The sequence below is a fragment of the Rana temporaria genome, chromosome 7 (assembly GCF_905171775.1).
Source record: "Rana temporaria chromosome 7, aRanTem1.1, whole genome shotgun sequence".
Classification (NCBI taxonomy): domain Eukaryota; kingdom Metazoa; phylum Chordata; class Amphibia; order Anura; family Ranidae; genus Rana; species Rana temporaria.
Genome location: NC_053495.1, coordinates 134,399,765 through 134,423,066, shown reverse-complemented (window position 1 = coordinate 134,423,066; position 23,302 = coordinate 134,399,765). Strand labels below are relative to the sequence as shown.

At 44.2% G+C, this 23,302-nt stretch overlaps 1 protein-coding gene across 1 annotated transcript in view; it reads right to left on the bottom strand.

The window, feature by feature from the left end:
* LOC120945661 overlaps positions 1-22,122 on the bottom strand; it is a 182,201-nt gene extending 160,079 nt beyond the window's left edge. Inside the window, exon 1 of the mRNA XM_040359984.1 lies at positions 21,860-22,122. Within this exon, the coding sequence (XP_040215918.1) occupies positions 21,860-21,903 (44 nt within the window). The 5' untranslated portion in view covers positions 21,904-22,122. The remainder of the gene's footprint in view (positions 1-21,859) is intronic.
* Positions 22,123-23,302: the final 1,180 nt, after the last annotated feature.

Sequence of the window (23,302 nt, the reverse complement as noted above, 5' to 3'; positions counted from 1 at the left end):
ATTTGTTTGGAGTGGGTCTAAACCCTTATGCCGCGTACACACGGTCGTTTTTTGTGATGGAAAAAAAACGAAATTTTTAAAAACGTCATTTAAAATGATCGTGTGTGTGGGCAAAACATCGTTTTATGTCTTCTGAAAAACGACAGATAAAAAAAAATCGAACATGCTTCAATTTTTTATGACGTTTTTCAAAATGTCGTTTTTTGTGTCATAAAAAATTATCGTGTGTGGGCTAAAACGACGTTTAAAACAACGTTTTTAAACCCGCTCATGCTCAGAAGCAAGTTATGACGCGAGCTTGAATGGAACAGAGTGCCGTCGTACGTGTTGTACGTAACCGCGCTTTGCTATAGCATTTTGAAAAAACGATGGTGTGTAGGCAACATAGTTTTTTAAAATGAAGTTTGAAAAACGTCGTTTCTTTTTCATGAGAAAAAACAACGTTTTTTTACAAGACAAGACGTGTGTATGCGGCATTGTTTATCAAAACCCAATAAAAAAAAAAAATATTCAGATTTTTGCATAAGCCAAAGAGTGAATGGTTCTCTTTAAGATGCAGTAGAGTGCAAACATAGTGGAGTGAGATAATGGAATTCCCCACACAATACAGAAAAAAAAGTATTACATACAGAAAACAAATATTTGACTTGTTAGGTTTCATCTACTAACCAAGATATCAGTAGACAGTGGCCTATAATGCTTACAGGTCTTACAGAGGGAAGTATGCTTCATTTATATTGGCATTCAAAGTAAAACCAGGCTTTAGTTTTGTTATACTCCAGGCACCACTTGACTAGCAGTGTGTTAGTAAATCATTTACCATACATGTCTGTACACGCTAGACCTTATGTAAGTCCCTCCAGCTTAAAATACATTATTGTAAACCCTGTCATAAGAGCAGTTTTGAAGAACACCATAGAACCTATTTTTCCCATAAAGACATTTATTTTTACTTTGGTTAACACCAGTGTGACTTGTCATGCAAATTGACAGTTCAAAGTCACATGACAAGTTGCACCCCATTTGCGGCAATCGAACTGTTCAAATCTGCTCGAATCACATTGACTGAAAAAGGTTCTTGCACTATTTCTGTGCGATTTAATATGTGACGCGCATGCTCAGAAGCAAGTTATGAGACAGGAGCGCTCATTCTGGTAAAACTAGCGTTCGTAGCGGAGTAAGCACATTCATCACGCTGTAACAGACTGAAAAGCGCGAATCGTCTTTTACTAACACAAAATCAGCTAAAGCAGCCCCAAGGGTGGCGCCATCCGAATTGAACTTCCCCTTTATAGTGCCGGTGTACGCGTTGTACGTCACCGCGCTTTGCTAGAGCATTTTTTTTTTTCACGATCGTGTGTAGGCAAGGCCGTTTTAACCATCGGGTTGAAAAAAACGTAGTTTTTTCTAGACCATTAAAAACTTTTTTACAACCCGAAAAACGGTCGTGTGTACGCGGCATTAGATTCCAACTGCTGAGATAACAAATATTTCTTTTTGTGCAGGTTTACCTTTACGGGAAACAATAATGGCCTTGGAATAGTTTTTACCTGTTTTAACTGAAGTTTAGCGCAGAGAGGCAAGCACTGAATTCACAAAGCACTTGCTCCCAAATCTGCGCTGGGTTTCTCAGGCGTAAGTCGGCGTAAGTGGAAGTGGGCGTGAGCCATGCTAATGAGGCGTGACCCAATGCAAATGATGGGCCGAGCGCCAGACAGATACGTATTGCCAACTGCGCATGCGCCGTCCCGTAGGCGCGTCTCAGTGCGCATGCTCACAATCACGTCGGAACAACTGCTTAAGATACGCCAGGTCACTGCCTACGCGTGAACGTAACCTACGCACAGCCCTATTCACGTACAATGTAAACTACGTAAAATACGCCGGTGCATTGCCATGAAATGTGATTTGCCATGAAATGTGATGGTCCGCCTCCATCACATCCCATTGGCTCACTCCTGTCATGTGACATATAGACACGTCATCAGTCTCAGCTAGGCTATTGGCTATCATAGGGAGAGGATCTCCTCCCCCTGTAATAGCTGCACGGAGCTGTAGTAGTAAATTTAGCTTACTCGCACACCCAGGGAGGTCAGCCCCCGTGCAGCTTATCAAAGGGCTAAGAGAGAGGAGAGGGGGGCAGGCAGATGGGAGGCTGCTCATGGTGTGTGTGTGTGTTGCTGGCCACACAGCCTGAGAGCAGGAGGGGGGAGAGGCAGCCTATAGATGTGTGTGAGAGATCATTGTTTCTATACATTCTAACACCAGCAATGCACTCACTGCAACACAGGCTGCTCCTCACAGAGCTGTGCATATCACACTGGCTTCTCCTTCCTAACACTATATACCAGCTCCGTGCTTTGATTCTTGGATTCTGCACCCTGGAAATCCCCCATACTCTCCAATACGACTTTTATATTATCTTTTGGTTACACGGGTATCACTCTCAGTTCTATGGAAGGAGCAGGCGCAGAAGATGTGAAGGGGCGACACTTCAGCCCTCATCCACATATATAACTCAAGCTATCACAGGGAGAGGAGATCCTCTCCCTATAATAGCCTAGCTGAGACTGATGACGTGTGTATATGTCACATGACATGAGTGAGCCAATGGGATGTGACGGAGGCGGACCATCACATTTCATGGCAAAACACATTTCATGGCAGTGCACCGGCTTGTGTTCCCTGGTGCAGCCCTTTGCATGGATGCTGCTGAGTTACACCTCATTTATGGGGCATAACTTTACGCCTTACGTACAACTTATGCGCACCAGTCGTAGCCTGCGCCGGGCGCAAGTACAATCTTGAATAGGCGTATCTCCCTCATTTGCATATTTGAATAGAAAATCAATGGGAGCACCACAGGCGTCCAGCGTAAATATGCGGCCACGATACGCCGCAGTAGGCAAGTTACATCGGTCGGATGAAGCCTATTTTCAGGTGTATCTAGTTTTGTGGGCACGGCGCACAGATACAACGGCGCATATTTGCACTTACGCGACATATCTCGAGATACGTCGGTACAAGTGCTTTGTGAATCCGGGGCACAATCTATGTTTTAGAATAAAAAAAAAAACATTATTGTATGGCCACAGATTCTCAGAGCACTATGGTTTAGGTAAAAAAAGGTTCAGTGAAGCCTCGAAGTTGCTGGATAAAGGTTAATGCTCACCACCAGATTGGCTAATGCCTGGTACACTCTAGAAGTTTTTTTTCAATCATCCCAGTGGGCTTAAGGGAAAAAAAACTCAAGAGCTCAGGAAGAGCCGTTGTACTAACAACCTTATGTTAGTACAGCAATCTCCCCTGCTGAGCTATTGTGTTGACAGGCTGCCGTACTCATGTGCCGAATGTTGGCCCGTTTCTATTGAACTGGCCAATTCTGCCTAATATTCAGCCCATGTGTATGGCCCTTAAGGTTTTGTGCACTGCCTTAACTACTTCAACCCTCTAATGCCGCGTACACACGGTCATTTTTTGTGATGAAATAAAATGAAATTTTTTAAAAATGTCATTTAAAATGATCGTGTGTGGGCAAAATGTCATTTTATGTCTTCTGAAAATTGACAAAAAAAAATTCGAACATGCTCGAATTTTTTATGTAATTTTTTAAAATGTAATTTTTTGTGTCATAAAAAATGATCGTGTGTGGGCAAAAATTACGTTTTAAACCCGCACATGCCCAGAAGCAAGTTTTGAGACGGGAGGTAAAACTACCATTCATAATGGAGTAAGCACATTCATCACGCTGTAACAGACAAAAAAGCACAAAACTTCTTTTACTAACAAGTAACCAGCTAAAAGCAGCCTCAAGGCGAATAGAACTTCCCCTTTAGAGTGCCGTCACTTTGTTCATCATTTTTCAAAACGATGGTGTGTATGCTACATCGTTTTTAAAAATGAAGTTTCAAAAATGTCGTTTTTTTTCATCACTTCAAATTTTTTTTCCATCGCAAAAAATGACCGTCTGTATAAGAATTGGCTGCTCAACGACCAGGCAATTTTCTGTGATACGGCACTGCGTCGCATTAACTGACAATTGTGCGGTCCTGCTACGCTGTACCTAAACAAAATTGCGTCCATTTTTCCCAAAAATAGAGCTTTCTTTTGGTGGTATTTGATTATCTCTCCGGTTTTTATTTTTGCGCTATAAACAAAAAAAAGAGCATACATTTTGAAAAAAACACAATATTTTGTACTTTTTGCTGTAATAAATGGGTCCAATTTTTTCTTTAAAAAGCAATTTTTTTCCTCAGTTTAGGCCGATATGTATTCTTCTACATATTTTTGGTAATAAAAATTGCAAAAATCGTATATTGATTGTTATGTGCAAAAGTTATAGCATCTACAAAATAGGGGATATATTTATGACTTTTTTATTATTATTATCTTTTCTACTAGTAATGGCGGTGATCAGCGATTTTTATTGGGACTGCGACATTATGGCGGACATATCGGACACCTTTGACACATTTTTGGGACCATTGGCATTTATACAGCGACCAGTGCTATAAAAATGCACTGATTACAGTAAAAATTTCACTGGCAGGGAAGTGGTTAACACTAGGGGGCGATCAAGGGGTTAACTGTGTTCCATGTGTGTGTGTGTGTGTTCAAACTGTGGGGGATGGAACTGATTATAGGAGATGAGAAATCATCGGTCCCAGCTCAGAGGAACTCACAATCTCTAGCCTCGTACACACGACCGAGGAACTCGATGGGCAAAACACATAGTTTTCCTCGTCGAGTTCCTTGTTAGGCTGTCGAGGAACTCGACAAGGCAAGTTTCTCCATTCCCGTCGAGGAAATAGAGAACTTCATCTCTTTTTGGTTCGTAGAGTTTCTCGACGGTTTCCTCGTCAAAAATGTACACACGACCGGTTTCCTCTGCAAAAAAATATCTCCCAGCAAGTTTCTTGCTGCTTTTTGCCGAGAAACTCGGTCGTGTGTACGAGGCTTCTCTCTCCTTTCCTCACAGAACTGGGATTGACACACACATCCCGGTTCTGCCTCTCGTGCCCACGATCGCTCATGGCGGGCTGGTCACAAGCCTCTGGCGGCATATGCGTGCCTACTATCCTGCTTAAAGGGACTGATGTACAGTTACAATGGTTCACGGGATCATGCCAACCTGCAGCAGTATAATGACGGCGGCTGGTCGGCAAGTGGTTAAATAGGTGCCCATCCACTGCCATTCTCACCTAGACAAGAATATTGTGTCCCTGCTGCCTCAGCCCCTTGGGTTTCCACATAACATATCGCAGGAGGCTGCAGGTATAGCCTACAGTGGTCAGTGGGTAGAGGCCGGCTGCCTAATCCCAGAAGAGGCAGATGGCTTCCATTGGCTATAGAGGATCAAGATGGTGGACCCACGTTGCTGCACCTTATCAGCAGATCAGAGCAGGACAATGCTGGATCTACTTTGCAGGTGAATATCTTACTATGATGCATAACAGGTGCCTTGAGACTGTCCATAATTTTAAGTAGGTACCTTGACTCAAAAAAGCTTGAGAAACACTGATTTAGATGACTAGGGATGAGATTTAGATTTGCTATACATTTTCAGAAAATCCTGCAGGTTCAAAATTTGTGGTCCCAACAAATTTATATACAAATTCTCAAATGTTTTAACCATGGTGCACTGCATGACCTTTGAACCATGGTCAACAGGCTTAAAGCGGTGTTCCACCTAAAAATGGAACTTCCGCTTAATCCACTCCTTGCCCCCTTACATGCCACATTTGGCATGTAATTTTTTGGGGGGGGGGAAGTGGGGGCTTCAGGAGCAGTGGGGCTTCCTGTCCCACTTCCTCCTTCCGCCGAGGGGCTGGTAAGGCGAATGGCTTAATTGCCTTATTGCAGCCCCTCCCTGTAGGCGAGCGCCTGTCCAATCGGACGGTGCCGCACCGCTCGCGCATGCGCAGTGCCGCTCGCGCATGCGCAGTGCCGCTCGCGCATGCGCAGTGCCGCTCGCGCATGCGCATTGGGTGCCCGGCCGTGAGGCCGAAAGCTGTCACTGCCGGGGGCCCACACTAGGAATGAAGATGCCGGCCGGCGAGGGGGGGGCGAGGAGTGGAGCCCCGGCCAGCGCGTTGCTGGAACCGTGGAGCAGGTAAGTGTCTTTTTATTAAAAGCCAGCAGCTACACTTTTTGTAGCTGCTGACTTTTAATAAACTTAAAAACAGGCTGGAACACCCCTTTAAAAGGGCCAATGAGGAAGCTTTTGGATAAGTCAGTCACCCCTCACTATAAAAAGGGGGCTCAGAGTAGCCATAATATCACAGTTTTCTCCCCGGCTTCCCGGTTCTGATTCCCGCGGGACTGGGCGTTTCTATCCCTGGGTTAGATGATTGATGTGTTGTGAAAAAGTTCCCATGTCGCACAAGGCGCGTCACCAGTTTTCCGTAAATAGCCGTGCTGCGAGTCGGCGCTATACGGCGCCTGTGCAGTCAGCTCTACTTGGCGGGCGTAGGCGCCGTATAGCGCCGACTCGCAGCTCGGCTATTTACGGAAAACTGGTGACGCGCCTTGTGCGACATGGGAACTTTTTCACAACACGTCAATCATCTAACCCAGGGATAGGAACGCCCAGTCCCGCGGGAATCAGAACCCGGAAGCTGGGGAGAAAATCACACTATATCGGTATGTACGGCGTAAAAAAAAAAAGACCTGCATACTGTAAATGTCATTCGTATGCTGGATGTAATGTTAGAATTTTTTTTTTTTAGGGTGAACCCCCGCTTTAAGCATGGTCACTTGGATTCACTTCTCACACATATTATTATCATACATGTAATTTGTCTAGACTCATTGTTCAAATATTACCATTAGGGCAGTTCCACTATTTTTGGAACAAAGGTAATCTTTCCGGAGTCAGGACTATGATACAAGGACTATGAGTCAGCACTGTGAGGCTCTTTTGCCTCAGGCATGTATGGCACTTGCTAATCATTGTAAACAGCCAGTGAGTTTTTTTTTTTTTATATATATATTTTTTTATATTTGTGAATGGTATTAACTTTTTGCAAAAAAAAAAAAGTTCCATTATCTCTATATATCTATTGATTCTATTGATTACTGTGTGTACTTACATATGCTATGAAACCTTCTCTGGTGCTATATATCGAGTGTACAAAAGTAAACAATCAACATTTTATCTTAAGTGTGTACTTTTCCGATATGCCTTTTATACAGTATATACACACATACATACAGTATGTTTGTAAATGTCAATTCTTTTATGTGAGCAAACTTGAGCTGGAAGATTGGATGGTAAGAACCAATATGGTAGCACTGGTACTAAATGTAGCCCTGCCCGTAGGGATTGCTGTGTGTAGATTTCTCTTGGCTTTCCTCTTATATTGCAGCCAGTTACCAGGGGGTTTCACACAAGCGCCCACACTCTCATCCGCTCCTTTCCTTTAATCAAACCACGGGTTTGTTTTTTGTATTTATAGTTGGATCTTGGATAGGAGAAGGAAATAGTGGGATACTCCAACTGAAACTAATTACAGTTGAGGACAACTCTCTCTATTGTACCACACAACACTTGTATGGGAATAAGTAATTTTCTTGTTCTGGCAGCAGATTTGGTGTAACTATTTTCAGGGCAGCCATCACAAATTTTGGGGCCCATTACACAGCTTTAGGCAGGGCCCCCCTGGAGCAGAGAACCAGGGGGAGGGACAAGTGTAATCTGTTCTTTCCTCTCTCCTGATGCGAGATGATAAGGGGGGGGGGGCATCGGGCCCTTTACAGGTGTAATGCAAAAAAAAAATGGGAGGGGGGCCAGTCGGGTCTGTAAGGGGCCTTGGGGACCATCAGGCCCCTTACAGGTGAAATGCAAAAAATAGAAATGGAAGGGGGGCCCTTACAGTATTGCCTATACCCCCTTAAAGCGGGGGTTCACCCGTACAGAACACTTTTTCCCCTTAGATGGATGCTCGTTTGGTCTAGGGGAATCGGCTAGTTGTTTTAAAATATGAGCTGTACTTACCGTTTACGAGATGCATCTTCTCCGCCGCTTCCGGGTATGGGCTGCGGGGCTGGGCGTTCCTATTTTGATTGACAGTCTTCCGAGAGGCTTCCGACGGTCGCATCCATCGCGTCACGATTTTCCGAAAGAAGCCGAACGTCGGTGCGCAGGCGCAGTATAGAGCCGCACCGACGTTCGGCTTCTTTCGGCTACTAGTGACGCGATGGATGCGACCGTCGGAAGCCTCTCGGAAGACTGTCAATCAAGAAGGAACGCCCGCTCCCGAAGACCCATACCCGGAAGCGACGGAGAAGATGCATCTCGAAAACGGTAAGTACTGCTCATATTTTAAAACAACTAGCCGATTCCCCTAGACAAAACGAGCATCCATCTAAGGGGAAAAGAGAAAAAAAAAACGTCATTGGGTGAACTCCCGCTTTAATGGCGGCCCTGAATATTTATCTTCAGGGCACTCACTAGCATCCCCTTTGACTGACCCCCGTCCACTGATTCTACTAGCTGAAGGGGTGACCCTCTAAGGACAGGCCCAATGACACAGATCTGTACTCACTGTAGGCCGAAACAGATCCTTCCTGGCATGTCTCCCTTCCAGTCAGCTCTGCAGGACATCTGGGTTGCAGCTATACTCAAATTCGGGCACTCAGGTAAACCCCCTGATGCATGGCAGCTTCTACAGAGGAGGAGGCAGCTTCCCCCTCCATCCGGGACCCCGCTCTCTAGCTAAAGACTCCAAGTACATTTGCCCTTGGCATATATATACAGTAACCCAGCATGCCCTGAGGCACTTTCCTAAAGCTAATCATCAGGGCTGTATTCATTTGTTGGGTTTCTTCCCACTATCCAATATGCCCCCGCTATTGGACAAGTGTGAAACATTCAGACAACATGAGCAGCATCTGAACACCGTGAGCAGACCCTACCAATGAATCCCTGCTCCCTGGTAGATAGCATCTAAATTTACCTGGCAATCTTCCTAATAAGCAGGAAGACCCAAAAACGATACTCTCTTCTAGCACCTACCTGGATGGGTGCTACATCCACCCCCCACCAAAATAAGTCACGCCCTCCTTGGCTTTGGGCAGCCGTCCCTACAACATAACCCATATGTGGCCGATAAGCACAATAATTTAGAGTGAAAAAATCCGATTGTCTGTGTGGAACTCCATCGGATAAAAAATTCACGCATGCTCAGAATCAAGTCGACGCTCGGAAGCATTGAACTTCATTTTTTCGTCGTAGTCTTTTTGGCACGGTCGGATTTTTGACTGATAGTGTATAGGCAAGACTGATGAAAGTCGGCTTCATCGGATATCCGACGAAAAAATCCATCGGATTCAATCCCATCAGATATCCAATCGTGTGTATAGGGCTTTAGAGAGAGCAAATCTCCCAGGGGAAATAGGGATACAGCAATAAAAACCTGAAAGTAATTCTAACCTCTCGCCATTCTATCCAAATCTAAAAAAAAGTTTTGCTTTTTGTTATACAAACTGCCACCACATAAGGCTTTCATCAGTGGCATCACCAGCTTATAAACTGACTTTTTGCAACTGACGGTTGGCTTTCTAGTAAAAGTGATTACTTACACACACAGTAAAATACCACCCTCCTGTCTGTCCTCCCCAAATATGTATCTCAGGCTGTGCTGTCCGTCCTGGGAATTGCCATGGTGGGTGTCAGCGGGGAGAGGGGAGAATGATCAGCAAACATCTATTCACTTATCATCCCTGCAGGGAATGAAACAAGACAAGGTGAGCTTTTCAGCCCTCTATGAAAAAACAAAAGTTAAAAAAAATTAAAATGAACTTAAATAAATCAAAACAAAACCAAAAATGTTTTTTAATGCCCCTGGCCTTATGTATACACACACAGGAATCCCGTCTGTTTGAAAACCGTCAGGTTAAACTTTCTAACCAGTTGAGCCTGTGATAAGACTGTTCAGGTCGTAAAGCATTGTCTGACTGCACACAATGGAAACAACTATAAATAACTTTCTTCAAAGAAAACCTATTTAGTTAAAGGAGTTGTAAATAAAATAAAAAATGTTATGCTGAAATGACTGTTTACAGGGTATAGAGACATAATAGTTAACTGATTCCTTTTAAAAACAATAAAAAATAGAGAAAAATCAATCATATAATGTACCTGTAGTTTCTAGTTTCGTTTTTGCATGTTTTTTTCTGCCTCTCTGCTGTACAGAGTCACAGAGCCAATACAGGGCAGTGATGGTTTGGAAAACGAAACTGATTGGTGCTGTGGGGTTTTAGACACACAATAATCACACCTCCTTGATTAGTGACCACAGAGAGAAAGCTCCCAGTACTGTGGTTATCAGGAAACAGACAACCAGGAAGTGTGGAGATCAGAGAAGAATTACAGCAACTTGAGAGCAAAAACGAACAATGAGGACATGAAAACATCACTGCATTAAGGTAAAGGAAGCTATTAAAGCGGGGGTTCACCCTAAAAAAAAAATGTTTCTACCATGTCATCCAGCATACTAGCTAGCGCAAGCTACAGTATGCCTTTATTTTATTTTTAATTTTTTTTTTATCTCAAAGCGGTGGTTCACCCTAAATAACAAGTTTCTACCATGAAATCCAGCATACTAGCGTGAGCTACAGTATGCCTTTATTTTTATTTTTTGCGCCGTACTAACAGTTTAATCCCATAGTTAAAGCGGTGGTTCCCCCTTAAAAACAACTTTTTTTTATTCCACTGCCCCCCCACATTCCATCACGATTAAGGCTCTTATTATTTTTTTCCTGCTGTACATACCTTAGTACAGCATATTCACCCGTGCATCCGGGTTGCGAGTCCCGCGGGAGTGGGCGTTCCTCACATGCTGTTGATTGACGTTTTGCTCAAAAACTAGCTCCCCCCTGTCGCGTAAGCCGCGTCACGGTTGGCGAAAGGAGCCGAACGGCGAGTCGGCGCTATACTGCGCATGCGCATCGCCGTTCGGCTCCTTTCGCCAATCGTGACGCGGCTTACGCGACGGGGGGAGAGCTCGTTTTTGGGCAAAACGTCAATCAACATCATGTGAGGAACGCCCACTCCCGCGGGACTCGCAACCCGGATGCACGGGTGAAGATGCTGTACTAAGGTATGTACAGCAGGAAAAAAATAATAATAGCCTTAATCGTGATGGAATGTGGGGGGGCAGTGGAATAAAAAAAAGTTGTTTTTAAGGGGGAACCACCGCTTTAAGTTTCAGACTCCCTGCGGGGAGTGGGCGTTCCTATGCAGAGGGGAACATGATTGACGGCCGGCTATGGCGCGTCACACTTCCCGAAAATAGCCAAAATAGGACTTGGCTCTTCACGGTGCCTGCGCAGTCAGCTCCTAGTCTGTGCGCAGGCATCGTATAGCGCCGTATCCAGTATGCTGGATTTCATGGTAGAAACTTGTTATTTAGGGTGAACCACCGCTTTAAGATAAAAAAAATGTTTCCTTTACAAACCCTTTAAGTGCCACTAGATAGGGGATTGTACACAACTGATTATTTTAATTGATGTAACATCAAAGGGATCATCAGACTAACCTATCAGAAATTCATCCTGTGTAATGCCCCATACACACGATCGGAGTGTCGGTCGGAATCAACTCCGACGGAGTTTTCAGATGGAATTCCGTTCAAGCTGTCTTGCATACACACTGTCACACCAAATTCCTGACGTATAACACTACGACGAGCCTAGAAAAATAAAGTTCAATGCTTCCGAGCATGCGTTGACTTGTTTCCGAGTATGCGTGTTTTTTTCTCCGTCGGAGTTCCATACAGACGAACGGAATTTCCGATAGAATTTTTTTCCGTCGGAAATAAAGAGAACCTGTTCTCTTTCTAATTCCGCTGGAATTTCTGACTGCGCGGGAGTGACGACATCGCCGCTCCAGGCAATCACATCGCTGGAGCGGCGATACCCGGAAGACACGCCGAGGAAAGATGACATCTCCCTCGGCGTGGACCAGGTAAGTTCCTCTCACCTCGTTCCGAGGTAAGTATTTCATAATGAGCTAGTATGCGGTGCATACTAGCTCATTATGGCTTTTGCTTTTCAGGTTTAAAAAAAAAAAAGACAGCGGGTTTACTACCGCTTTAACACATTTCTGTTCTATTAATGTAAAATGTCCAATTCTGTCATCATAAAGACAGCGCATCGTTGCAGTGAAGTTCCCCCCATGCTCCAGTGATAAGTATTTATGATCACAGACATTGCGCAGACCTCTTGGCAGCAAGAATCTCTGTTTGTGTGTTCTGATCCCCTCAAGCCACATGTGAACACACGCTGATTAGATTTGCTTTTCACTAACTACCAGGTGTCAGACATCTCCATGTAATCTCACTCCCACACATGAGATGATAATACACCAGCTTTTTCATCTATTTTTTATAACAATTTCTTAAAGTGGAAAGAAATCCATTATCGCCCATACATCCAATCCAAAGACAGATGAGGTTGTTTGAACGAGACGCCAACAATTTTCTAACCGTTTTACCATCAAGGTACATATCCTAGCACAGACAGATATTGCGCATGTTTTCCAAATGGATAAAGCTGCTTTTAAAAGGAAAACTATGGGGAATTTTGAGCTATTGTTGTAAAGTGGTTTTCATCTACACGAGATTGCATACGTCATACGAAGATCACTGCATTCACACTCTAATGATGTATATCTGGCACAGAGAGTATTCAGCATACCTGCAGAAAAAAATGCTTTCATAAAAGTATTAAAACACTCAAAGTTTTGTGGCCGGGGCCATTATCAAATCTCTAATGGGTAGATTCAGGTAGGGGCGCGCTAATTTGCGGCGGCGTAGCCTAGCGTGTTTACACTACGCCGCCTTAAGTAAGAGAGGCAAGTACATGATTCTCAAGGCACTTACCTCCTTACTTAGGGCGGCGTAGTGTAAACGCGGCGGGCGTAAGGGCGCCTAATTCAAATGGGTTGGGGGGGGCGTGTTTAATGGTAATGAGGCTTGACCTCACGTTTTTGACGTTTTTTGGCTACTGCGCCGGGAGCCTACATTTCCCAGTGCGCATTGCGGCTAAGTACGCCGTACGGGCCTAATGATTACGACGTGGACGTAAACGACGTAAATCCCGATTCGCGGACGACTTACGCAAACAACGTAAAAAATTCGAATTTCGCGGCGGGAACGGCGGCCATACTTGACATTACTATTCCACTAGAGCCTAGCTCTAACTTTACGCGGCCTATCTCTTACGTAAACGGCGTAAAAGTACTGCGTCGGCCTGGCGTACGTTCGCAAATCTGCGTATCCCCTCATTTACATATTCTACGCCGACCGCAATGGAAGCGCCACCTAGCGGCCATCCAAAATATTGCAATCTAAGATAGGACGGCGCAAGCCGTCGTATCTTAGATATGTTTAAGCGTATCTCTGTTTGAGCAAACGCTTAAACTTAGGTTGGCGTAGATTCTGAGTTAGGTCGACTTATCTACTGATAAGCCGGCCTAACTCTTTGTGAATCTACCTATAAATCTACTCCTGTAGACCACTGGCAGACTAGCTTGTTACAATGGCATCTGAAAATGGGTGGGATATGTAAGACAGCAAGTAAACTTGTTGTCCTTGAAGTTGTGTGTTGAAAGCAGAAAAAATGGGCGAGCGTAATGCCCTGTACACATGACCGGTTTTCCTGACATGCCAAAACCCGACTTTTTTCCCGACGTGATTCCTCTCAAACCTGCCTTGCATACACACGTTCAGTCTAAAAAAACACACGACCAATGCGCGGTGATGTCCAACGCGTACGACGGCACCCTTTGGGCTGCTTTTGCTGATCCTCATGTTAGTAAAAGTTTGGTGAGAGACGATTCACGCTTTTCAGTCTTCGTACTTTTCAGTCCGTTACAGCGTGAAGAATGTGATATCTCCATAACGAACTCTAGTTTTACCAGAACGAGCGATCCCGTCTCATACTTGATTCTGAGCATGCACGTTTTTCTTCCCCTCGGAAGAGCATACACACAAGCGTTTTTCGCGACGAAAAAAAACACTGACGGGAAACACGACAGGAAAAAATAGAGCAGGTTCGAATTTTTGGGCGGGCAGTTTTCTCGTTGGGAAAAATGCCATGGAGCATACACACGAGTGGTTTTCCCAACTAATCTAAAAAATGGTCGTTTTTTCTTCGGGAAAACCGGTCGTGTGTACGAGGCATAAGGCCCCTTTCACACTGGGGTGTTTTTCAAGCGTTATTCGAGCATTATTCGAGAGTTATTCGAGCGAAGCCTCATCTGCAATCCCAATGTGCTGGTAAAGCACCGCTAAGACCCTAACGTTTTAGGGCATTTTTGCAGTGCCTCAGTGTGAAAGGGTAAGGCATTTTTACAGCGCTTTCAATTCATTTCAAGGGAGAGGGGCTTTTTCGGGGCGTTTTTTTCAGCGCCCAAAAGCTGCTCCAAAGATGCTGCTTGCAGTGTGAAAGGGTCCATTGAGATGCATGGAGAGCGTTTTAATATCGCTATTTTTAACGCTAAAACGCTGTAAAAACGTTTCAGTGTGATAGGGGTCTAAGGGTTTGAGCAACTTTGACAAGGGCCAGCTTGTAATGGCTAAACGACTGGGTCAGAGCATTCATGTTCCAGGTCTACAATAGTCACAACCTAACAAAAGTTGTCCAAGGAAGGAAAACTGGTTAACCAGCGATAGGGCTATGGGTGGCCAAGGCTCACTGACGCACATGGGGAGCGAAGGCTGGCCTGTGTAGTCTGATCCAATAGAAGAGCTACTGTAGCTCAGATTGCTTAAACAGTTAATGCTGGTTCCCATAGAATGATGTTAGAACACACAGTGCATCACAGTTTGTTGCAAATGGAGCTGTGTAGCCAAAAACACCTGCAATGGGCACATGAGCAGCGGCATCACTAGGGTTGGTGCCACCTGGTGCAGTAAAACATGGTGTCACCCCCCCTCATTACAGACCCCCCTTCCCAGTAAGTATAGACCTCCCTCTCCACTAAATATAGACTCCCCCCTCCCTCAGTACAGACCTACCTCTCCACTAAGTATAGACACCCCTCCCTCAGTACAGACCCCCTCTCCACTAGATATAGACCCTTTCCTCCCTCAATACAGTCCTACCTCTCCACTAAGTATAGACACCCCTGTGTAGTGTGTTGCGGTGGTTAAGAGAGGACAGAGGGAGTCATTTTTTGCAGGTAGATAGAGCAGGCAGGCAGGCTAGTCACTTATTGTTACAGTGTGTAGAGGATATATATACATCCCAGGTGTTGTACATATATTTATACACTGTATAGTTTAGCTAGATCAGTTCTTCCTAATTTACTGGCAGGCAGGTGATTGTGCTAGCTGCAGTATTCTTACGTGGTTTATTGCCTGTGTCCTCTGTAGTTCGCACCTAAAGCTACTTGGTGTGTTCTGGCCTTGTGCTCTGTAGTTTGCACCTAAAGCTACTTGGTGTGTACTGCAAGTGTGCTCTGTAGTTTGCACCTAAAGCTACTTGGTGTGTACTGGCCGTGTTCTCTGTAGTTTGCACCTAAAGATTCAGGAACAATGGCCCGGATTCAGAGAGCAATTGCGCCTGCGTAACCATAGTTACGCAGCGCAATTGCTGACTTGCGCAGGCGTTACGAATGCTCCTGATTCAGGAACATCGTAACGCCGACTGCAGCCTAAAATCTGCGTGGCATAAGGCTCTTATGCCACGCGTATTTTAGGCTGCATTCTTGTGATGGCCGCTAGGGGGCGCTCCCATTGTGCTCAGTGTATAGTATGCAAATTGCATACTAACACCGATTCACAATGTAGCGCGAGCCCTGCGTACGCAAGTTACGTCGTTTCCGTACGGCGTGTTTAGCGTAAGGCTGCCCCTTCTAATAGTAGGGGCAGCCAATGCTAAAGGATACCCGTCGTTCCCGCGTCGCCAAATTTGAATTTCACGTCGTTTGCGTAAGTGATTCGTGAATGGCGCTGGACGCCATTCACGTTCACTTGGAAGCAAATGACGTCCTTGCGACGTCATTTGCCGCAATGCAAGTCGGGAAAGTTTCCCGACGGAGCATTCGCTCTACGCTCGTGCGGGAGCGCGCCTAATTTAAATGATTCCCGACCCCTACGGGATCATTTACATTAGGCGCCCTTACGCAGGGCAATTTTAAAGAGCGCACACACAATTTACGGAGCTACTGCTCCGTGAATCGCACGCTGCCCTGTGCCTCCGTAAAAAAGGGGCAAATCTCTTTGAATCCGGGCCAGTGATTTTAATGATGCTTAAATAAATTTAAAAAAAAATGAAAAATTCCTTTAAATATTGTACCTGCTGGGTGTCTATAGTATGCCTGTGAAAATGTCTTTGAGAACCCGAGTGTTGCCTGAGGGAACATGTATCAATGGAAAAAAAGTTTTAAAACTGTATTTTTTTCAGGAGTCCTGAAAAAAACTACCGTTTTTAAAACTTTTTTTCCATTGATACATGTTCCCTGGGGCAAGACCCGGGTTCTCAAAGACGTTTTACAACAATAACTTGCATATTAGGCTTTAAAAAGGGGACTTTTGAATTTGAACGTTCGAGTCCCATAGACGTCAATGGGGTTCTAAATGTTCGCGCGAACGTTTGGTCCGTTCTAAGGTTCTGGTGCGAACCGAACGGGGGGGTGTTCAGCTCATTCCTATTTATAAGCAGTTACAGCAACTGTGTTAGTTCTTCTGGCGTGAAGATTTTACATAAATTAATAAAATCTGATAATTGTAAGCACCCTTGTTAGTGTTAAATAGTTTGTCTCAACCCTCTGACTGCTACATCTGCAGGTCAGCTCGTTCTGTTGAAAAATAGGACTTACTGGCAGGATCGCCAGGTGAAAATAAAGTAAAGAAAGCCTGAAAATGAAAAGGAATACAGCCATCACATCGAATGCCGCATACACACCATCACTTTATGTGATGAAAAAAACAACATTTTCTGTGAAGTAAAAAACAACGTTTTTGAAACTTCAATTTTCAAAGACGAAGTTGCCTACACACCATCGTTTTTTTCACAATGCTCTAGCAAAGCGAGGTTACGTTCACCACGTTTTTCCATTGAAGCTCGCTTTATAACTAGATTCTGGGCATGCGCGGGTGTAAAAACGTCGGCCTGGCGTACGTTCGCAAATCTGCGTATCCCCTCATTTACATATTCTACGCCGACCGCAATGGAAGCGCCACCTAGCGGCCATCCAAAATATTGCAATCTAAGATAGGACGGCGCAAGCCGTCGTATCTTAGATATGTTTAAGCGTATCTCTGTTTGAGCAAACGCTTAAACTTAGGTTGGCGTAGATTCTGAGTTAGGTCGACTTATCTACTGATAAGCCGGCCTAACTCTTTGTGAATCTACCTATAAATCTACTCCTGTAGACCACTGGCAGACTAGCTTGTTACAATGGCATCTGAAAATGGGTGGGATATGTAAGACAGCAAGTAAACTTGTTGTCCTTGAAGTTGTGTGTTGAAAGCAGAAAAAATGGGCGAGCGTAATGCCCTGTACACATGACCGGTTTTCCTGACATGCCAAAACCCGACATTTTTTTCCCGACGTGATTCCTCTCAAACCTGCCTTGCATACACACGTTCAGTCTAAAAAAACACACGACCAATGCGCGGTGATGTCCAACGCGTACGACGGCACCCTTTGGGCTGCTTTTGCTGATCCTCATGTTAGTAAAAGTTTGGTGAGAGACGATTCACGCTTTTCAGTCTTCGTACTTTTCAGTCCGTTACAGCGTGAAGAATGTGATATCTCCATAAAGAACTCTAGTTTTACCAGAACGAGCGATCCCGTCTCATACTTGATTCTGAGCATGCACGTTTTTCTTCCCCTCGGAAGAGCATACACACAAGCGTTTTTCGCGACGAAAAAAAACACTGACGGGAAACACGACAGGAAAAAATAGAGCAGGTTCGAATTTTTGGGCGGGCAGTTTTCTCGTTGGGAAAATTGCCATGGAGCATACACACGAGTGGTTTTCCCAACTAATCTAAAAAATGGTCGTTTTTTCTTCGGGAAAACCGGTCGTGTGTACGAGGCATAAGGCCCCTTTCACACTGGGGTGTTTTTCAAGCGTTATTCGAGCATTATTCAAGAGTTATTCGAGCGAAGCCTCATCTGCAATCCCAATGTGCTGGTAAAGCACCGCTAAGACCCTAACGTTTTAGGGCATTTTTGCAGTGCCTCAGTGTGAAAGGGTAAGGCATTTTTACAGCGCTTTCAATTCATTTCAAGGGAGAGGGGCTTTTTCGGGGCGTTTTTTTCAGCGCCCAAAAGCTGCTCCAAAGATGCTGCTTGCAGTGTGAAAGGGTCCATTGAGATGCATGGAGAGCGTTTTAATATCGCTATTTTTAACGCTAAAACGCTGTAAAACCGTTTCAGTGTGATAGGGGTCTAAGGGTTTGAGCAACTTTGACAAGGGCCAACTTGTAATGGCTAAACGACTGGGTCAGAGCATTCATGTTCCAGGTCTACAATAGTCACAACCTAACAAAAGTTGTCCAAGGAAGGAAAACTGGTTAACCAGCGATAGGGCTATGGGTGGCCAAGGCTCACTGACGCACATGGGGAGCGAAGGCTGGCCTGTGTAGTCTGATCCAATAGAAGAGCTACTGTAGCTCAGATTGCTTAAACAGTTAATGCTGGTTCCCATAGAATGATGTTAGAACACACAGTGCATCACAGTTTGTTGCAAATGGAGCTGTGTAGCCAAAAACACCTGCAATGGGCACATGAGCAGCGGTATCACTAGGGTTGGTGCCACCTGGTGCAGTAAAACATGGTGTCACCCCCCCTCATTACAGACCCCCCTTCCCAGTAAGTATAGACCTCCCTCTCCACTAAATATAGACTCCCCCCTCCCTCAGTACAGACCTACCTCTCCACTAAGTATAGACACCCCTCCCTCAGTACAGACCCCCTCTCCACTAGATATAGACCCTTTCCTCCCTCAATACAGTCCTACCTCTCCACTAAGTATAGACACCCCTGTGTAGTGTGTTGCGGTGGTTAAGAGAGGACAGAGGGAGTCATTTTTTGCAGGTAGATAGAGCAGGCAGGCAGGCTAGTCACTTATTGTTACAGTGTGTAGAGGATATATATACATCCCAGGTGTTGTACATATATTTATACACTGTATAGTTTAGCTAGATCAGTTCTTCCTAATTTACTGGCAGGCAGGTGATTGTGCTAGCTGCAGTATTCTTACGTGGTTTATTGCCTGTGTCCTCTGTAGTTCGCACCTAAAGCTACTTGGTGTGTTCTGGCCTTGTGCTCTGTAGTTTGCACCTAAAGCTACTTGGTGTGTACTGCAAGTGTGCTCTGTAGTTTGCACCTAAAGCTACTTGGTGTGTACTGGCCGTGTTCTCTGTAGTTTGCACCTAAAGATTCAGGAACAATGGCCCGGATTCAGAGAGCAATTGCGCCTGCGTAACCATAGTTACGCAGCGCAATTGCTTACTTGCGCAGGCGTTACGAATGCTCCTGATTCAGGAACATCGTAACGCCGACTGCAGCCTAAAATCTGCGTGGCATAAGGCTCTTATGCCACGCGTATTTTAGGCTGCATTCTTGTGATGGCCGCTAGGGGGCGCTCCCATTGTGCTCAGTGTATAGTATGCAAATTGCATACTAACACCGATTCACAATGTTGCGCGAGCCCTGCGTACGCAAGTTACGTCGTTTCCGTACGGCGTGTTTAGCGTAAGGCTGCCCCTTCTAATAGTAGGGGCAGCCAATGCTAAAGGATACCCGTCGTTCCCACGTCGCCAAATTTGAATTTCACGTCGTTTGCGTAAGTGATTCGTGAATGGCGCTGGACGCCATTCACGTTCACTTGGAAGCAAATGACGTCCTTGCGACGTCATTTGCCGCAATGCAAGTCGGGAAAGTTTCCCGACGGAGCATTCGCTCTACGCTCGTGCGGGAGCGCGCCTAATTTAAATGATTCCCGACCCCTACGGGATCATTTACATTAGGCGCCCTTACGCAGGGCAATTTTAAAGAGCGCACACACAATTTACGGAGCTACTGCTCCGTGAATCGCACGCTGCCCTGTGCCTCCGTAAAAAAGGGGCAAATCTCTTTGAATCCGGGCCAGTGATTTTAATGATGCTTAAATAAATAAAAAAAAAAAATGAAAAATTCCTTTAAATATTGTACCTGCTGGGTGTCTATAGTATGCCTGTGAAAATGTCTTTGAGAACCCGAGTGTTGCCTGAGGGAACATGTATCAATGGAAAAAAAGTTTTAAAACTGTATTTTTTTCAGGAGTCCTGAAAAAAACTACCGTTTTTAAAACTTTTTTTCCATTGATACATGTTCCCTGGGGCAAGACCCGGGTTCTCAAAGACGTTTTACAACAATAACTTGCATATTAAGCTTTAAAAAGGGGACTTTTGAATTTGAACGTTCGAGTCCCATAGACGTCAATGGGGTTCTAAATGTTCGCGCGAACGTTTGGTCCGTTCTAAGGTTCTGGTGCGAACCGAACGGGGGGGGTGTTCAGCTCATTCCTATTTATAAGCAGTTACAGCAACTGTGTTAGTTCTTCTGGCGTGAAGATTTTACATAAATTAATAAAATCTGATAATTGTAAGCACCCTTGTTAGTGTTAAATAGTTTGTCTCAACCCTCTGACTGCTACATCTGCAGGTCAGCTCGTTCTGTTGAAAAATAGGACTTACTGGCAGGATCGCCAGGTGAAAATAAAGTAAAGAAAGCCTGAAAATGAAAAGGAATACAGCCATCACATCGAATGCCGCATACACACCATCACTTTATGTGATGAAAAAAACAACATTTTCTGTGAAGTAAAAAACAACGTTTTTGAAACTTCAATTTTCAAAGACGAAGTTGCCTACACACCATCGTTTTTTTCACAATGCTCTAGCAAAGCGAGGTTACGTTCCACCACGTTTTTCCATTGAAGCTCGCTTTATAACTAGATTCTGGGCATGCGCGGGTGTAAAAACGTAGTTTTTTGCTACACACGGTCAATTTCTGTGAAGTAAAAAACGACGTTTTGAAAAACTACACATAAAATTGAAGCATGCTTCAATTTTTTTTGTCGTTTTTCACAAGACCTAAAACAACGTTTTCCCCCACACACGGTCATTTAAAGTGACGTTTTTAAAAACATTGTTTTTTTATATCACATAAAGTGATGGTGTGTACGCGGCATAAGAATTGGTAAACTGCAATATAATAAATGTTTGTTTTTGGGTTTAATACCATTGTGTTACCTTTTTTGTTTTCTATCCTATTCACATGGATTATAAAGCAACATAACAGAGGAGAAATTAGCGCGTCTGCCCAGTACTTCTGTTCACTATATCGCAACTCTTTAAATAAATAGCATAAGTTCAAACCCGTAAATTGTGACTGTTGAGAGAAATGCACTAGGGATAGGAAAGGAAGAGTCTGGTTGTTATAAGAAACAAGTTCACCTTTATGAGATCTTATGCATGCAGAATTGTAATATGTAATCATTTCTTCTCCCTGATCACTTTTTCCCAGAGATTTTTTTCTCAGAAAATAGGTGCAGGAACTCAACCACGACCTGTTCAGATTTCACAAACAGTAGAAGGGTCTTAAAGGGGCATTAAATACCAGAATTGCACTACATACAGAGTGCAGAGTTCAGGGGGGTTACACACAGAGTGAAGAGCTGTCACTTGTAAACACAGAAACCAGACTTCTGTGTTTACAAGTGCTTGTGGTGAGCAGGCACCAAAAGGTCTGAGGTGGTGGTGGTGGTGGTGGAGTTCCCCCTGAAAAAAAAAGCCATGCTTTTTCCTAGAAATTGAAGGAGAATTAATATTATACATGAGGCATTGCTCTATACCTGATTCCCGTCTGTCTGGCAATCCTTCTCTGGGGTTTAAGCATTTCTTTTCTGCTTCAGGTAGACAACTTCTTTGCCTTTCTCCTGAAAGTAGGGCCTGTTACAGTGTAGCCAAGATCGCTTTCTGCATTATGCTCAGGTAACACTCAGGCTGGTAGCTAAGCATTTATGATGAAAGCTTCCTCTATGAAAGCAGTATTGTACAGGTACAGCATGTAAACAAAGGCTGAGTATGGAGATCCCTCAGTGCACGACTCTGCTGTTGACAGAGATGGCAGATGAATGTTTCCTTGTGCAGTCACTGTGTGTTTACCAGCTAATCCTATAGAAAAACCGGTCTCTACCTTGTCATGCACAGTTACTGTCTACAATGTTGTGTGCTAATAGGAAAGTTTCTAGTTTAATACTAAATATGTTCTCTTTAATCCTTGCTGTCAAGGGACAAACAAAAGCCAGGTTGCCATTAGTGTTGAGCAGAATACGCCATATTCGATTTCGCGATATATCACGAATATATAGCCGAATATTCGAGAAATATTCGCTAAATTCGAATATTCGTGATATTTTATCGAAATGAAATGTTTGCGAAATTTCGCTATTGCGAATGCGAAAATAATTGCGAAATTTCGACAACTGCGGTAGGAGCACTCTGATTGGCTCAGAATATTCGTGATATTTTATCGAAATTTCGCAAAATGCGAATGCGATATTTATTGTGGAATTTCGACAACTGCGGTAGGAGCCCTCTGATTGGCTCAGAATATTCGTGATATTTTATCGAAATTTCGCAAAATGCGAATGCGATATTTATTGCGGAATTTCGACAACTGCGGTAGGAGCCCTCTGATTGGCTCAGAATATTCGTGATATTTTATCGAAATTTCGCAAAATGCGAATGCGATATTTATTGCGGAATTTCGACAACTGCGGTAGGAGCACTCTGATTGGCTCTGATGCAAAAGAAGGGCGGAGAAAATAATCGCGCGATATTCCGATTGCCGAATAATCGCATTGCGATTTTTCGGCAAGATAAAATGATCGCTTCAGCTACTCGGCCGGGCCGAGTCGGCCCAAGGTCTCTAATCATACCAGCAATGCTTTTAGATGTCGATGGAGATCTCTAGGATGTGATCTGTTCTAAAAATAAAATTGAAAAAATTCGAATATTCGGAATAGCGAATATTCACCGCGAAATTCGAAATATATCGCGAATACTCGAATATGCCATATTCGAGCCGAATATTCGCAATACGAATATTCGTGAGCAACACTAGTTGCCATATGGATTTCTGTGCTTTTCAGGACTCATGCACACTGGACGTTCTAAAAATGCCAGTAGCGTTAGCTGTAGAATGAGTTTTGCAGTAGCGTTTTTTAGCTTTTTTTTTTTTAGCAAAACTATACTCCCACAAAAGTTAGAGTGGATGTAAACCTGAATTTTTT